Source organism: Falco biarmicus, chromosome 7, assembly GCF_023638135.1.
Source record: "Falco biarmicus isolate bFalBia1 chromosome 7, bFalBia1.pri, whole genome shotgun sequence".
NCBI classification, from domain to species: domain Eukaryota; kingdom Metazoa; phylum Chordata; class Aves; order Falconiformes; family Falconidae; genus Falco; species Falco biarmicus.
In genome coordinates, this window is record NC_079294.1 from 39,583,597 (window position 1) to 39,602,278 (window position 18,682).

The 18,682-nt window shown below is 39.8% G+C and overlaps 1 protein-coding gene across 2 annotated transcripts in view; it reads left to right on the forward strand.

Moving 5' to 3' along the window:
• PELI2 (pellino E3 ubiquitin protein ligase family member 2) overlaps positions 1 to 18,682 on the forward strand; it is a 74,627-nt gene that overhangs the window by 13,935 nt on the left and 42,010 nt on the right. For both annotated transcript variants that reach the window (XM_056346750.1, XM_056346751.1), the window contains exon 2: positions 12,345 to 12,474. In XM_056346750.1, coding sequence (XP_056202725.1) covers positions 12,345 to 12,474 — 130 coding nt within the window. The remainder of the gene's footprint in view (positions 1 to 12,344; positions 12,475 to 18,682) is intronic.

Sequence of the window (18,682 nt, forward strand, 5' to 3'; positions counted from 1 at the left end):
TAAAAATAAGTTAATGTCTGTACTTGCGTATCCTCCTGCACTGGCAATGGAGTAGGATGCAGAATTCCTTGGCATTGTACTGCTCCCCTATTCAGTTAAAAACAGTGTATCATGGCGAAGATGCCCTTATAGAAAGTGATGTCAGGTATAAAAACTTGAGGGCAAAAGAGAATCTCTTCAGGCAGCCAGCTGTAACCAATTATTTGATTTCTGTGTCTCTGAACTAGTTTTCTCGGACGTGCTTTGCTGGGGAATCCACTTCCAATTTCACTCTTGGGCTCATGAGCTTTATTTCTACAGCTGAATTTCCATTTGGCTTGCAAGTGCTACTTCTGAGTCCTGTAATACTGTTTGGAATTATAGCCTGTACTTTTGGAAACACTGATTTGAACAGATCCTCTGTTTTCTTGGTCTGGTTTGCTCCATAGGGGATCCTTTAAAATCAAAGAAATCTAGATAAATAGAGAAACATATAGGATGGCTTGTTTTTTGAAAGTTGGTGAACAAAAATAGTAATAGTATACTGACTGTCTTTGTGGGTTTTGGCTAAGAAAAAAGAGTTGGATTTTCAAAGGAAAAAATTTGAGGGATAACTGCATGTGGTTTTAAACTTGTTTTCTCTTCTACAAACCATTGTGCCACTTGTGTGCATTACTTAATATCTGTTGGAATGTATAAATGCAAAATCTATGAAACTTTAATTTGTAGAGTATTTAATCAGAAGTAGGCAGGCTGCATTAGCGCTGCAAATAAGCAAAGTGAAATTTTTTGTCGTTTAAGAAACTTAGCCACTGTAAGAGCCTTCCGCGTGGCTTTAGGGTTTCAGTGGCTACGTCTGTATATAAAACAGTCTTGCATAGTTATTTTGCATAAAACCATGTCTTTCTGCATCAGTGAAAGTAATGTGCCTTCCCATCTAGAGACAGCAGTAGTGCAAAAGCTCTTGTTCCAGCAGTTGCTAGCAAGAAGCTGCCTATTAGATTCTTCTAGAGATCAGAATTTCTGAGAATTCAGACATGAAAAGCATTAGGAATGCACCACTTCTGTGACTGATTCATTCTTAGTAGGTGCATGCAGATACCTTATAATTCTTGAATATTTGTGTTGGTGTTCTGAGACGTGTGAAGTGTCAATGTTTATTTGATGTAATGTTTTGGGAAGCCCTCTTAAGGGAAGAAAAATCTCAAAATTCTGTGGGTAGAAGTGTGAAACTGAAACGTTTTTTCATAAAGCTATATACATTAGAATTGGTTTTGCTGATCAGTAAACATTTCATAACCTTGCAAGTTCTTTTGCTGGCTAGAGGTGTCTGATTAACTTTGTTACAGATTGTGATAAAAGCAAACACCCAAGGTTGCTGTGAATTAGTGAGTTGTCAGTGTGGTTTAAGTCTGAAGAAGATATATTGAAGTCTAGTTCTCTGCATTGCTGCACTGTTAATTTCTGGTTTATTAAGACCTTTTTTTTAAAAAAAAAAAAACCGACCAACCAACAACAACAAACCCACAGCTTCAGCTGTGCTGTGATACTTGTGTACTTAAACACCCTGATCTGGTAGGTTTCAGGTAGCTCTTTAAAACTGGGTGTGAAGAATAACTTAGCCTGTATGGGTTTTTGGGGCACATAACATGCTTGTTACCAAAGAACAGGTACTGCTTAGCTTCCTTGCTAGCTGTTCTAGGTGTTATGCTGTGTTGCTTCATGGTGCTCTCCAGACTTCCAGGGCTGTGCAGTTCTTCCAGGCTTGTCTGTGTGTCCTTTATGTCCCACTGGTTTTATTTCTATATCTACCTCAGAATGCTCATTCTTTTTTATATTGTTTGGAGAGTAAGAATTAAAAACAGGAACGCTTTTAAGGAACCCAAGCTGAATACTACATGCTAAACGTAACCACAGAATTATGCTCAGCTAGATTGGTGTATCTGCTAGGTTGTAGTACAGCTGCCCTCTAAATTAACCTCCATCTGGAAACTTCAACCTCTAGAACTTGCTGGGCAGCAGAAGGTAGAAAGGTAATTCTTTGGGTTTTCTCTTCACTTACCTGCTCTAAATCTGCTTGGAGCAGGCTGTGTGGTTGATTGTCTTGCCTTGGACTGCTTGCGCTGCTGTAGCCGTTGGTGATGATGCAGCAGCACCAGTGATATTAAGGAAGCTGCTGCATTCAGAAAGCCAGTAATGCTTGCAAGTGCTATGAAGAAGGAAAGCCAATTCTTTATTTTCTGCTTCCAAGGCAAACATTTGGGATTCTGTTAAGCAGTTGGGATTGAACAGGGTGTTTGTAAGGGCATCTGGGTAACTAAAAGGAATGTTAAAATTGATAGGATTTGACACGTTGCAGGTCAGATACAGTAGCTGAGTGCTTCGCTTTCTATTCAGTACACTGCCTGTGAGATCACCTATATTCACAAAATGGATGCAAATTTTCTCTCTTCTGTGCTAAATGATACAGGAGCTAACCTAAGAAGAATCTTGTCATGCCTGAGGGTTTGAAAAAGCTATAAGTAACAGACATCCTGGAACTTCCTGTATGTGGAATCACAAAAATGATATTACAACTACTTGTATTTGGAGAATAACTGAAGTTATAAGAAAGCTGTCACTTTTTCTTACAAAAATGTGAACTGTCAAATAGTCCTTGATAGTGTTTTAGGGGAAGCATTTGATTGCTTAGAAAATGAATTGTCTGGATTGTGCTTTTTTTTTTTTTTTTTTTAAATGGGCCAAATGGTCCTTTGACTCAAATGTAGTTTCTCCATAATGTTTAATGTAATGAAGTCTCGGATGAAATACGGTGTTCTTACTGTTCACGCCTCAGACTAAAATTTGAACAGCTTGCTTGTGCACCTTCAAGTATGTGTGAAGCACAAATAGGTTGGGAGCATGTTTGGGATGTCAGGGCAGGTGTGTTTTGAGCTCTTGTCCCCTTGCATTATGTGAAGTCTAGTTTATCTTCATTTTGAAACTAGCAGCCTTTTTTTGATCGGGGATTGTAAATTGTTTCCAGAGTGTGTGGATCCTAAGTCTATGGTGTTTTGGATAAACAGCCTTCCTCCTTCATTTCTTTCTCTCTTGCATCAAAACCCAGCTGTGCATAGTACTTCCCTTTGAAAGGGATTTTGTGTTTTTCTGACTTGTTTTGAATGCAGTAAAAGCTAGATCTCACTTTCTATCGTGTTTGTATTTAGTTTAACAAAATGCCGTATCTAACAATTTCAGTGGCATTTGGCTAGCTTATAGATAGTTCTCAGAGGAATAGCATTTCCTCTATGGCATGAGAGATTTAGGGCTGGAAAGCGGATTCGCTAGACATGGTGCTTTGCCCACCTCTTATGCTTTTTTAGCTAGGATAAAAAGCATCCTTTGAAATGAAGTTGATTAATTTATACCCTGTATTTTGCTGTGCACTATCATTGTTGGTTTTACGCAGTGGTGAATAGTTTTTAGTTGACAGCTTTGGAGATGGGCTCAAAGCACTGAATAAAATTGCCTCCTTGTTAAATGAATGCTGGGGGGAGCAGCAGAATGTTGGATATAAGGATTGTTAAAGAAATCATTATGTGAAAGAACAGCATTCCTTACCCATGGCTCTCTAAAAGGAAAACCCCTTGCATTCTAATGCTCTTCTGGCATATTACTTGTATTGGAGTTGGTATAACAGTAAGCTAAACATGAGGTTTTGGTGGGGTTTTTCGTGTTAAAGGTAGCTGGTTTTTTTTTTTTTTTTTCTTTTTCCCCCAGTAGTATCATGGTTATGGATAGCTTCTAAGAAATCTGTGTTTTAAGTGAGATTATATCCTTTTTCTGGCTGTAGTGCTTAACTGGGCTGCCTATATAGGTTTTCAGCTATGAAGTTGTTTGGAACTGTCAGGTTATTTGACTACTTTAATTGATACTTACCATGATGCTCTAGTAATCTGCATCAGCATGCTCCTTTAGGCTCTTCCAGAGTATTGGCTTTTAATCAAACACTTGTGCTCCTTATATAGTGGTCTTGCAGAAGCCTGTACAGCAAATGCCCTGCATTACTGCTTTGCGAAATACCTATTTCCACATTGTCATTAACATGTGCAATTGAAGATCTTTGATTTCTTTAATTAAAATGACATTGCAATGCCAGTTGAAACTTCTACAGAAACTTTCGAAAGTGGTGGCAAGGGTCTGCTGTCTTTGATTTCACAAAAGCAGAAGTAACAAATTAATTTCCAGAATAATCTGGGGCAAGTAGCAAAGTGCTTGCTAAGAAAAATGTGGTCAAGGAGTTACAAGAAGCCTCTGTGATAAGTTTCTCCCACCCCAAAAGTAATATCAGCTAGTTTACACAAGTGCCAAAACTGTTCCTGATTGGACCTCTGTCATCTTTGTTACAAGTAGTTGTTCATAAAGCCCCAGCTTCTCCTGCCCCTCACTTTGAGACTGGTTGCTTTTGCTACTTCTATATTTTCTTGCTCTGTATTTTTTTTTTCCCTCTACGTCAGTGAGGAGGGGAGTATCAAAATAGCAGAGAGGTTTGGGAATTTTGAATGAAACTGGATGTGTAGTGTAAATAAAGCTGACTAAAAGCAATTCTGGCACAACAGATTTGGTATTTGCCAGCCAATACCATACTTTAACTTTTTGTATAGGATGGAGTTAATATAGAGCAGGTGTATATTCTTGAATTGCCTATATTATGCAGGATAAGCATGCATGAGGATTAGTCAGCCGTATTTTCTATAAATATTCTCCCTAAAAAAAACTATTTATTTCTTTTTTTAACTATTATGTTACAGTTCTTATACTAGTGGGCTAGTCCTGCTGACAGTGGGGGGAGTGTGCAGAGTAATTCACAGGCCACTTTTTGAACTATTCTAATCTGTACTGTAGCGTACCAGATCCTTACATTGCTGAGGGGGGTATAGCAGCCAGAAATAGTCTTTCTCCCTGTGAACCAGAAGAGCAACCAGTTCTGTTCAGAACACCAAGGGAGAAGTAAGGTTACCCTGGAGAACCCCAGCTGCTTCACATATGATTTCTTGTGGTGTTTTCATTAGATAAGGTTCTAGTTAATTTGTATACCTAGTGAAGGAGGGAAGTAGGTTCTAGCCTATCTAATCTATTGTAGGTGCCTCTGAAGTTGTTTTTCCATGGTGTCTAGGTCAAGCTGACTGCTAGGTTCCTAGTGGTAGCAGGAGCTATTAGGAGCAACTTTTGAAGGGTAGCTAAAAAAATCCAACAAACCCTTACTCACTACCCAGTGATGTAAATTGGCCTCCTTTGAAAAATGTGCCTGATAATCCTTATAGTTATCAGATCAGACTGCATTTCAGTGAAGCACTGCAACCTCTTATGAAAGCTCTAGAACTGTACACGTAGCAGTAAACTAGGCAGGCAGTGCTGAAATTTGGTGCTGGGGAAGAGGATGCTTGTGGTGAATGCACAGCATTGATCGCTGTGCCAATGAGTATTCCAGAAGTACTGGAGAAGGGAGTACTTCCTAAAGTGTTTTATGAGAGTAAAATGGCCTCACAGATGCAAGTTGTAAGAACACACACTTATCTCTTAAAAAAAAAAAAAAAAAAAGCAGCAGCTGATTATAGCCACAGTTAACTACCATACCTTTTTCAGGGATAATCAAGTTCACAGATGCAAAAACATTGCTCTTAGTTGGGGAAAGACATGAGACTATTTGGGGCTTTGGAATTGAGTGGTTTGGATTTTTTTTCTCTGCAGGCAGACAGCTTTATTAAGCTGTGCTGCTGGTAGAGATTAGGAAGCATTTATGCCTATAGAGATGTCTTAGCCAGCAGAGTTTGAGGTGGAACTGTCTTTCATTCGGGACTTCCTCCAAGGTTGCATAAACCAAAGGTCTTGGATCAGTGCCTTTTGCTACCCAAAGGATGGAAGCCCTTTGCTTACTCAGAGTTACTCATTGCTATAGTTATTATAGTAACAAAAACTCTTCTGCAGGGTGTTTCAGTTTGCTGCTGCAACTTCTTAAAATCTTTTCAGAAAGAAAGATAGATCAGATGGGAATCAAATCTTGTAGCACATGCGCCTGCTGTGGAAAAGAAAAGGAACTAGGTTGTTTAGGTTCTTTGGTAGATTTGGCAGGAGTCCAGGAGACTGACTTTGACCTGAATCTCCCTTGCTGTGTGCATGGGGAGAGTGTTAACTGAAAATGTTGAAATGAGGTGGTGAGGCCTGGATTTTCCAGACGAACCAGAACAAATGTCATAGATGGACTAGATCAAGCCTTGTGGTATGGACTAGGGGATTCCTTGGAGTTCTAACTCTGTTTTCTATCATTCTGATCAGGAAGCAGCTGTGCATTGTGCCAAAGGTACATGCAAAGCAGTTGGGAAGGTGCATCTTTGGGAGACAGAAGGGAACCTTCTGGTCAGTCTAGACTTGTTGAGCTGCTTGTTGAGTGCTGGGGGGTGATGATGATGAGGACAACAGTGTTCTCCTTCCAGCCTCCAAGAAACTACAAAGTTAAAAGATTTTTGTTGTAGTCTGTTGTAGTCAGCTATGAAGCACTGCACTGTTCAAGAAGCAGTCTTGCATTCACTGCCAGAACTTCACTTACAGGAACAGGCTGACAATTAACAGTACCTCTGGTAGTGGAGGCTGCTTCTGAGACAGAAATTGATACATGTAATAATCAGCAGGAGACAAGCTTAGACTTAAATTCATAATGAGTTAATATCTGTAATACTGATACACAGTACCAGAGAATGGAGTTCAAAGGAGAAAATAAACCAGTACTATCCTGTTGGTAGAGAAGTACTACCTACCTTTGCTTTTCCTAATTGGCAGCACTTCCCAATGAGATTAAGTTTGAGAATAACTTCACTGTTCTGTTTCACTGAAATTCTCAGATCATAGAACAAGCAGTTGCTGTCTGCCAATTAAGTTCTGCTACAGAAGAATGTATCTGTAATAAATGTTGTCTTAAAAAAAAAAAATATATCCAAAGCCATTCAAGTTATTTTGCTGTTGGTTCTAGATACAGAATGAACAGTTCAGTATGATACAAGGGGTGATGGTGTAAAGAGTGAGTGCTGGCGGTGGTATTACATCAAAGGAGACGCAAGTTCACTTAATTTTATGTCAACATTGTATATGTTGAAGCTTTCTGTTTGTGTTTTGATATAAAGTAGCATGCGACTTTCCCTTTTAATCTACATTCAAGGGAGTAAATGTTAGATGCTTCAGCAGGAGAGGACTTTCCAGTTAGTCAAGACTTGAGCATACAGTTGTGAAAAACTCTGTGGCTGGATGTTGTGGAGTTGAATAATGTATCTTTAGAGTTCCAATGTTGTAGATGTCGTGATAACTTCGGACTTGCAGCACTTCCAAGGGAATCTCTCCTATCCCTCTATGCCATTTTTCCCTTGTTGCTGACATAAGTGCTTCTGTGGCTTTGCAGTGAACTGGAGAGCAAGGCATTTGTGGTTTAAAACTAAATTTAAAGCATAAATCGGGTTTTGTTTCCCCTTCATGTGAACCAGGGAGAGAAGTAGCAGGAACAAACTAGCAAATGAAAGGTAGGACTGCTGCTTTTGGCAGCAGTGTTGGCCCGTGCTAGTTCAGTGATGGTAAAAATACAGTGTAAGCATACACTGAATTTTTTTTTTGTGTGGAGTATATACTACTGGATAATGCCAAACTTGGAATCGGAACATACTTAAAGAAAAAAATTCCCTCAAGTCTGGCTTTACTTCTGCAGCTTTATTGTTTAGCACAGCAAGGATATGCTTTCTCTTACTCATTTTTAGAACTATGATAGTAACTGAACTGTAGTATGTCATCTGTTCATAGCTAAGTCTGTGAAATGGGATGGTTTGCATCTAAAAATGAAGTGTGCGGTAGACTACTAGTAGTAGGTGAGGAAAGTAGAGTGAAATTACTGCGCTTTTTTTTTTAATCTGTGGAAATTACTACTTTTCTAGTTTGTAGTCTTTTATGAGGTAGGTTGCATAAGTATGGAGAAGTATTTAAGTGTAACGATAGTTTGTATTTTCATAGCATTGTTAAAGAAATTTTAAATCTGTTATATGCAGCAGCTTCTGTGTCTGATGGCTAGTAGATATTCTGCTTAATTTTGAGGATGACTTCCCTGAGTTGAAGCCTTGTCAAGGTGCAAGTCAAGATTTTTTTAGAGCTCTTGTCATAAATAACTGAGGTCTTGTTTACTCTTTGCCACTGGCTAAGCCTGATTCTTTTTAAAAAAACAAAACAAGCTGTCTGACAAATGGTTCAAAAGTTTTTGATGATCTCTGAAGTAGTCAAGTAGGTTCATACAAGACTTGTAGAAAATAGGAACTTGCCACAGTGCTTGAACTATGGAATGGAGCATGTGTGGTCTTGCTCTACAGCCATGAATCCATGCAGAGGAGAGACTTGCATTACATATCCCAACCATGGGAAAAACTTAATTGGAGTTTGCAGTTCATTATATACTAAAGTCATCAACTGTTTGATGCAAATCTGTAGGAAACTGGCTTTGATAATTATGGTGCCCATAGCCTATGCCAGCACCACTCCCTTATTTGCAAGGAATAGTGCTATTAACAGAGATAATTATCCCCACAAGGTTTCATAATGCTAGTTGTCCCAGTATTGCTGTTAACTGAGAAGCACTTGGAAGAAGTATAGGACTGCTCTTACCATATGCATTGATCTGCTTTGGAACATCTGGAGAACTTCTGAAGTGCCCCATAGATCAGTGTGTGAGCAGGACTGTCTCAGAAATGGTCATTCTGTCTCTATGAAATCTGGTAGGTTTTTCTTTGTTTTGTTCATTGGGTGAGGTGGAGTAGAGTTCTAGCTGCAGGTTATCGTTTGGTAGTGCTAGCTGTCTTGTGAAGCAAAATACTGGCATGCTAATGTGCTCGTTCCTAAGCTGCATCAGGCTTCTAGAGCTATCGGAAGGGTGTGGGGAAAGGGAAAGGGCCAGATGTTTGTGGAGAGGAGTCAGGAGGGGATTCAGCAAGGAGCTTCTGTTTTGGTTATGAAGCTGCTGTTGGTTATAGGGAAGCTTGGAGTCTTCCAGTGTTCAGTGATGGGGAACTGGTGGCCTTTTGTCCATGTCCCTCCTCTTGCTGTGCGGTTCCATCCTGCTGCTGCCCGGGAGGAGGCAGTTGTTCCTCACCAGGCATTGCTCAGTAGAACAGCTGAGAAAAATTGAGAGGGCTTTTTCTCTTGCTATAGTTCCTTGTGCTTGTGCTTAGAAGAGCTGACTTGGCAAGGTGTGGGTGGACATGCCTTGTATTCCCCCTCCTGAATGCTGAAACTCACTGTGTCCTGTGGGACAGCTTGGTTCAGAAAGGCAGGGACTTGCCAAGAAGTGACCGTGGGTCTGCTGCCTCAAGAGCAACCTTAGTTGCACCCTTACCAGGACAGAAACCCTGAGTGGGTGGGTAAGTGGGTGCGAGTCCTGTTGCGGCTGACAAGATCCCGAGGTTGGTTTGTTTGGTATGAAGATTGCTTAGGTAGTGGCAAGGAAAGGTGTGGCCAAGAGTGCCATGGGGAGTGCTGATTTGTAGTGGACAAGCTGAGAGTCCTGGCCTAGAAAAAATGAAGGTGTCTGCTAGCTGTGGAGAGTTCTCCAAGAGTGATCCCTGCCCCTCCCCCCCCCCCCCCCCCCCCAAAAAAAAGCCACACCCCAAAAAAACCCAACAACAAAACAACACAACACACACATGGATGCCTAGTAATTGTCCTAGCTCTTTTTGCCAATGTCAGATCAAAATAAAACTTGCAGGTCTGTAATTAAAGCATAACGAATAGTAAATCTGCCACTCAATTCTTCCTGCCCTTTTGTGCAAATGAAATTTAGAAATTGGCACAAGGAAAACCTTCATGCAAACTTGTCAGTGCTAATCAGGATGAATGAATTAAACTTTCAGTTTGCTTGTATTTTCTTCCTATTTAAAGTTTCCAAAAGGCCTTTTAACCTTGAGTGGTTTCTCTCTCTTTTAAAAACAGGTAATTAAATCCCACAGAGACCTGAAATGAAATCAAGTAGCCTTTCTCAGTTACAGTTGTTTTGTGAACATGAGAAAAAACAAACAAAATAACCCCACTAGCCTGGTTTTAACTTTCAGTGGAGCCACTTTAGTTCAGTACTGCTTAACAATTACACAAATACAAAAATTTTACTTACAGAATATAAAGCTAGTGATGATACTAGTTAAATATTATTTCTGAAGGAGTTACTGCTTTCTCAGGTTTTCAGATAAAAATACTTGTATAAAGAATGTTGTCTTCAGGCAAGTTAAAACTTGCTGGCATATTCACAGTAATAATGTCTTTGAAAGAAAGCACATGTATATATCTAGAAAGATGCAAGCTGGAGAATCAAGTAATTCCTATTTTAAGGGCTAGTAGTTAAGTTGCCTGTGGATTGTATTGATGTATCTTTTAGGAGTTTCTCTCTTGTGACAAGGATTTGCTGTGTTAAGAGTGCTACTTTTCTCTTGCATAGGGTTAATAACAAGTTTCCAAGATGTGGGTGGGCCTGGCTTGAAATAATAGTGGTTTGCTCCTGTGTTTTTTCACTGTGCTGGGAATCTCTTAATGTTCCAGAAAGATACAGTATTTCTCTCTATGAAAATGGTAGTGGGAGATAAAGTTTAATTGTAGCCCAGCTGAAAAGCTCTTAACTTATTATAAGTCTCTAGCATCGTGTATTAAATGTATATAAAAAAGTCTGTTTTGATGTTCTAGGGTACTTAAGACTGAAATAATCTCAAATTTAAATTGGTTCTTTTTTTGTGCTCACAAATGTTCAGCAGTCCTGCAATTCAGATCACTGGTGTTTAGACATTGTGCGTATGAAGTTTTAGCCTGTTTTCCTGTGTGACAGCAGGTGAACCTTGCTGAAGTGAGCAGTAAGCCTTCTGCACAGGGCTGCTCCACAGCCTCAACTCTGAGACAGCTTGCGTTCAACCACTACCCATTTCTCGTTTGTTTGCAAAAGGACACAAGGCTCTCCAAGTGCATTCTCTTGTTACACGAGCTAGTTACAAATAACAATAAAAAAAGGTTCTGGGCTACTGCATTGTTTTTCCTAGTCGGTGATTATTATAGAACTGTTCTTATAGCCCAACAGTGAGTAGCTATTAGCCCTCTGCAGGGCTACAAACAAATGATTTTAATCTGCAGATAGTGTGGCAGATGGTAGAGCTAAGCTACCTCTGGGTGTATCTGTAAGCAGATAATGATTTCTTCTAACTTTTTTTAACCTCTTTTGCTTTGCAGGGAGTTAGTCACCTTTAAATCTTCCTCTTTCTTCTCCTTTTCATATTCTTTTCCTGACTGCAATGTTAGCTTTTAATCATAAAGACTGTAGGAGAGGGATATATGTGATCAGTACAGAACAGAACTCACCAGTAAGGCAAATGAGATTTTATAAATGGAATAACTTCTGTAGTTCTTCGGGCAAAAGTCTGAAATCTCTGAGGATCAGGAATGCAAGAGGCATCTATACAGTAAAGCCTGGAGATCTTCATAGACCAGCTGAGAGTTACTAAGAATATTACAGGTGACAGTGCTATGATGCAAAGCATTTACTTGTCCAAAATCCTCGGGGTGGGGTGATGGTGAATTCTGTGCTTATGTGTTGCAAAGAGATTTCCAGTTGATGCCTTCCCTGGGGAAGGAGCTGTGTCCCCTTGAGGCTTAAGACTTCTCTGAATAATTAATCTGTTGGGTCTCTGTCCTCAGAGAAAGATGAAAGAACTATCGAAGGCTACAGTGTTACACCTGATAAAGGAAGTCATTAGTGAGTCTTCAGATATAGTCACGTGAATTAAAAACACTTGCATCCTCTTTAACAATAGATGAAGCCTTTAGGATTAGAGTTTAAAAAAAAGGGGGGAAAACAACTAAAAAAACCTTCTATGAGTAAAATTCCTTATCACTTAGTTTTACTTGCCCCTAAATGACTTCGTTTCTTCCTCTTCCCTGTTCTTCCTCTTGTCTTCTCCATTCCTGCATGAGATGTGGGGAGGGGATGACAGGGTAAAAACATTTTTAAAACTCCATGTTCTGAATTTACAGAGAAGATTTAGGATTAGTTATACCAAATTCCTTGGATTGTAGAGTTAAGTATTTATGGCTCTGAATAACTGTTTCATTTGTAGTTTATTACCTTGTTAATGATCAATAAAATTTCAGCCGTTGGTAGGTAGAGAATGTTTGAATGTTTGTAATTCAAGAAACAAACCTGACCATGGTGGTTACCTTTCTTGGTTTTGTGCATGTGTTTGACATCAGGATATTGTGACCAAATTGCTGCTCTCCTTTTCTCTATTCCAGACTGGTGGTGGCTTATGCCAAACTTTTTTGTTTATTTCTAGGTATAATGGATCCCTCCCTAATGGTGACAGAGGACGCAGGAAAAGCAGATTTGCCCTTTATAAGCGACCGAAGGCAAATGGAGTTAAGCCCAGCACTGTTCACGTGATTTCTACTCCTCAAGCATCAAAGGTATGGGGCAGTGGGGTGAATTCTGTTCTGCTGATGATCTGGGCTGGAGAACAACTCATATGTTACTACTGATTTACCTGGCTCCTGGTTCATTCTGTGACAGATATATTTGTTTTAAAGAAGTCTGCAGTGGATTTTCTTTCTGGGGGTATATCTTTAATTTTAGTCCATTTAACTGTTAACAGTCTTTAACCTCAGGTATGAGATAATCTGACCCTTCTGTCTTTGTTCAGAAAGATGACTTTGCCAGAGCTAACAGTTTTATTTGAGCTATAGAGTAGTCGGGTGATGCAAATACAAAAAGTACTTTTATTTCTTTCTCACTGGATTGTAAGACTGGTATGTCTTTTTCCTCTTCAGGAAAATAACTGTCATGGTATAAAAAAAGTCATGATCCCTCTGGCCTTTAATTTTTGTTGCTAATAATGATATTGTGTATGTTCTTACCTGGAGTTTAGTGTTGGTGAAGGAGGAAAAGCAGTAAAGTAAATATATTAACATAGTAACGTATTAACCTGTAGAACTGTTCAGGATAGAGTTCTTGTGGTGGAAAATATTTCAAGCTGCAGGAAGTTATGCCATCTCTTCTCTCAAAACCTTTTTCCTAGAAGCAAAAAGTGACTAGAGTTCGGGCCAAACTGCAGGAGCAGTTCTGTGGTGACCCTCACAAAAGTGGATGGTTTGTAAGAGGTGCACATCACTTTTACCAAAATACGTACTGGGGGAGGGAGAGAACCTACGCTGTTTTCACCAAGAAAAGAATTTTGTTTAATCCGTAGTACAGGATTATGTTTTGAGAATGCATACCATACACAGTATACACCTAAAATTTTCAAAACACACAATATCAGAGCTTGTTTTCAAGATTGTATAGGGCCTGCTTAGTGCAGATAAATGTGTAGCCTTTTAGGATTAACAGTTTCTATAAGTACTTTTCAGTGTTCTCAAAATTAAAGCATCTGCGAGTGACATCTTCCTGATGAAATCAACCTTCAAAATGGGCCTGTAGTATATGTTTGTGTGTTGGTAGCTCTGGTCTCTTGCTTAAAATGTAACAAATGAAAAAAGTGTTACATAGCTGATGGAAATACACGCATGTTCTCACTGGATAGCCTTAAGCATTTGGACTGCAGATGATATTTTGGCATTTTAGTTGCAAAATATTTAAACACCACAAGGTATCTGGTTAACGTTTATCTGCATTGTTATTGTAGTGCAGGTAAAATGTGTGCTGTACAAATTAGTGCCCTTAAAAAGATAGAATAGGGTCTGAGGCATTAAAGCCCCTCCTCTGAGGATTTGGATTCAGGTAGATAATGTCAGGTTGAATGTATTTTGCACTTTCTCTGAACCCTTATAAATGAGCTTTTGTCTGGGGCAAGGCTGGTGGATGTGCGCCAGAACAGTGATGCTGTGGATTTCGGTGAGTGCTCTTTTGATGCACAGAAAGGACACTTACATTTTAAGATGCTTTAGTAGGCTTTTCTGACATCTTCGATACTGGAGCCTAAGTCTGTTTTACTAGGAATGGTTTCTGCATACAAATCCTGTAAATGATTGCAGAAATATAGACTAATGTATAAATAAATAGTAAGCTGCCTTTGTCTTCAGAAAACAACGTGCAACTTGACCTTTCAAGTTGTGTTCTGCTCTCAGTCTTTCAGCCTAACTCTTATTTAAGGAAGATAAAACAGTGGGAACTTGTGCTGCACAGGATATTAACAAGTTTCCTCCCTTTACATCCTTCCTTCAGACCTTTCAGATACCAGTTCTCTGTTTTGCTTTGCTTGCCTGTCACTGTTTAAACTGAATCTTTTGAGTAGAAAGAAACATGGTTTTTTTAGAGTACTGATGCTTTTTGGGTGGTTGATTTAGCAGGAGTGGGTAAAGCACTGACTGTCTCCAGTGAGTGGCTGGTTTTGTGCTAATTGCATTAATGCAGCAGCTCAAGAACTGTAGCTGTCACCAATTTTAAGTTAGTGTGTTAGCCTGAAGACTGCAATAGATAGTGAGAGGATGCTTGTCATGTTCTATTGTCCCTGCTATGCAGGTGTCAAGGACAGCTGGAGTAGCAATGGTTTCAGTAGTAAATTTAGCTGAGCTAATTGCATATGAATCAGTGCCTTTTTGTTTTTTTCCACTGGAGTGCTTGGTTTTTGCCACTCTGCCTTCTGGAGGTGCTGAAGAAAATTTAGAATTGTTTGACCTGAGTGTATATGGGTATATCTGGGGGAAAGCCAAATGCATGGGGTAATAAGTCTCAAGCAGAGTATTGTTAAAATATGCATGCATCTCTACAAAATTATGCATTTGACTTAAAAGCCTTTTAATTAACTCTGTGCTTAGGCACCATTCAGGAAACTTTCTACTGTCCCCTATTTTACAGAATCCAGACAGTTTAAGATAGACTTTTTCGAGCATTGTAAAAATCAGTATTACTGTAAGGAAGGAAGCTTAAAACTCTTATGCTGTCTCTTGTTTGTGTCTGTGTACACGGCTGGGGGGAGGGGAGCGGGACTGTGAGACTTTTCATTAACTGTGTATGAATCTTACTCAAGATTGTAGTAATCCACTTTGCTAGACCAGAGAGTTTGTTTTGAAATCAAGTCACATTTTTTCGATTGACTTGGGTCTCATAGAATCATAGAATAACTTAGGTTGGGGAAGACCTTTAAGATAATCAAGTCCAACTGTTAACCCAGGACTGCCAAGCCTATTGCTAAACCATGTTCCTGAGCACCACATCTACACTGCTGTCAAATACCTCCAGGGGTGGTGATTCCACCACCTCCTTGGGCAGCCTGTTCCAATGCTTTTGATGAAACTTTTCCTAATAGCCAATTAGGAAACCCACCCTTTTGATGAATTTTTTCCTAATAGCCAATCTAAATCTCCCCTGGTATAAATTGAGGCCATTTCCTCTTCTGCTGTTGCTTGTTAACTGGGAGAAGAGACCAACCCCCACCTGCCTACACCGTCCTTTCAGGTAGTTGTAGAGAGCGGTAAGGTCCTCCGAGCCTTCTCTTCTCCAGATTAAACCCCCCCAGTTCCCTCAGCTGCTCCTCATCAGACTTGTTCTCTAGACCCTTCCCCAGCCCTGCTGCCTGTCTCTGGACATGGCCCAGCACCTCAGTGCCTGTCTTGCAGTGAGGGGCCCAAAACTGAACACACTATTCAAGGTGCGGCCTCAGCAGTGCAGAGTGCAGGGGGACGGTCACTGCCCTGGTCCTGCTGGCCGCACTGTTTTGCAGTGATGATGAAGAGGAAGACTGTCATCAGTCATGATCGTATGATCTGTGAAAACCTTCCTGTGACTATCAAACTCTTAGGTTTAAGTTTGCTACTAGTTCATCATGACATAGCTAGGATTGCTGATTTTGATCTTCAAGCTAGTAGGGCTGTTTAACAAAATGAAAAGTTAGTTGTAATGTTTATTTTGGTTGAGTTATCTTAACTATTGCTTTCATACGTGATAGTTAATGCTGTGGGACTCAAGTCTAGGTGTGTGAAATGGTTACATGGTTTTCTTGTGCAGAAATTTTCCAGTGAGTGCTGAGCTGCAGGTGAGAGGGAGATGTAAGTTTTCAAAATAATCGCCTGGGAATGATGGGATACTAAGATGCTAAACTGGAGTTTACTAGTTTGGCAGGGGGTTGGGGGGTAGGTGGGCATGGGAGGATTTTGAAGGGATTTTTTTTGTATTTTGGAGATTTGTCGGGGGGGTTTATGGTCTGAGGGTATATATGTCTGACAGGGAAAGAGGTGTCTGTAACTGAAAACAAAACCAGCTTAATGATGTTGTAGAATCAGTAACATTTGAGGACAGTATATCTTTCTTACAGATCTTAAGTAGGTGAATTATAAGCTCTGTCTAAATAAAACTGTATGATCCCAATTTCTGCTAAGCAAAGATGTTCATGTTCCTGTACACATCCAATCTGTTCACTGGGCTATTAGGTTAACACTTTCTCCCTGTGCAAACACAGGTAGATCTTCACTCCTGTTTCCTCCTCTTCATAGCCATCACTAACTCCTTGTTGGATGTTGTTGGAGAAGTTATTTTTGTATAACACTGGGAGAGAACTCCCCCAGTTCCATATGAAGGGGGGTGCTGGCAGCTGGCATTAACAGTGAGGTTGCTGGTGATACTGAACACTCAAGTCACGTAATACTCCATGACTTTAGGTATGCATGCATTTAGATTTCATTATTGTTTTCTAATGCTTTGGAATTACATCCATGGGTGTGAAGTTTAGAAAAATGAAGAAGGAGCTTCGTGTGTGTTTGAGTTACTTCAAGTATGGAAGCATGAATTGTTGACGTTAGCCCTCCAGGATTCCTTAGGATTATTCTGGAAGCATGAATGAATTCTATTGTAATAGCATGTACAGCATTTGAAACTTTCCGAAGTGGTGAGTCAGTAGGCAAGAGATTATAACTAGCAAGCACTAAAAGTACTCCATTCTAACAAGTGAATGTTGCGTTTTGATACCTAAGCATTTCATTCTTATACTTTGATAGCAATTTGATAGCAATTATATAGCAAATAATAATTTGATAGCAATTCAAAAGACATTTGCAATCTTCTATAGACTACAAAACTTCCCACCTTTTAATACCTTTTTATGCTGCCATGTCTTGGTATTTATTATGTCTGTCTGTCTTGGGATCAAAGTTTTCCTTTGGTAACCTGTGGTAGATAAAGACAACCTATTTTCTCCCCTATGAAATTACTGTTTCAAGCTGACTGGGGAAGATCTTTCCTACTTCAAGTCCAATTACCTGCCGAGTTGGCTTCTGCTTTGTGCTATCACAACAGCAGCTTGTATAGTCACTGGCTGGGTTCCTGCAGCTCAAATCAAGTTTCATGCTGCTACTGGAGAAGAACAAAATGCAGCCATACGAATAATTATTAGGTTGGGGAGAGAGCTGCAATTTGTGCTTTGAGTGATGAGACAAAATGAAAGTATAGGATTCTTGTGATTAGTTATCTGCTGTAGATATTGCATTTGCTTTGGCGTACTTTGTGAATTTTGAGAAAAAAAAAACCCAGAAATCCTTCTAGTACTGACAGCTTTTTGGTGTTCATTCTGGATGAAAGCTGTAGAGCTTAGCTGCTGTCAGAAGCCACTGACAGACACAGTATCCTCCTCTTTCTTACTGGGCTTATTTATGGTGTAATCAGTTCGTGGAGCACTAATTTGTTCTGAAGTAACTTAATCACACAGGTATCCTGAGAGTCCTGAGTTGTGCAGAAGAAGCTTTTTCTTGGCTCATTGGACTGAGTCTGCTTGAATAATAGTTTCCTTGGTGTAATGCCCTTTTCTATGAAATGAGCGTCATCTTAACACGCTAAGTTCCTATGCCCTTGTCCTTGCACATAGCAGGGAATGGCTAGACAGAAGAAAATGGTTAGAGAAATTTCATTAGTAGGGCTTAATAAATAACAACTGTTGGTTGGTTTGAAGCTCTCCTTCCTGAAGTTTTGGGACCTATTGAGCAGAATGCATGTCAAAGGTTTTGGAAAATCATTTTACAGTGTTTTCTAACAAAAACCAGATGTTTAGTGAAGGAAAAGGAATTAAAAATTGCTGAGGACTACAACAATTATTTTTTTTATGACTTAATGTTGTTTTTTGTTTTCATGCTCTCCCTTCAGAGGGTAGACAGAAGATCAAAAAATGCTTTTCTTGTAAACTCTGTTTAAACTACATCTGTTTTAAATCAGTATTTGGAGCAGATTCTATATGAAGTTGGGTGCCCTTTGAAAGCAAAGGAAGGTGCAGTGATCACCAGGGCTAGTGTTAAACTTGGGAGCATTGCATTTCCCCGTATGCTTCCACTTCCCTTCCCTCTGGGAGCCGGGCTGTGTAACCCACTGCTGTGCAATTCCTATCAGTTTGCAGCTTCCTTAACCGTGTCAGAAATAACGTGGGGGAGTTTGGTCCTGTGGTAATGCAGAGCTAGGTAAAGTAGAGACTACCTCAGCTGAGTTTAAAATGCTGTAGTGTAAGGTCAGATGCTGGATGCTTTTGCCCATCAGGGAATGTCCTCGATTGTTTGTGCCACTGGAAAAGCTACAAGGGGGATTTCTACTGCAGGCAGCAGAGCCGCTCGTTTCACTGAAAGAAACAATTTCACTGCTTTAGCTTCGTATAGCACAACTTGTTTAAAACTACCTTGTTCCAGTTTGACTGGTTTCTGCATG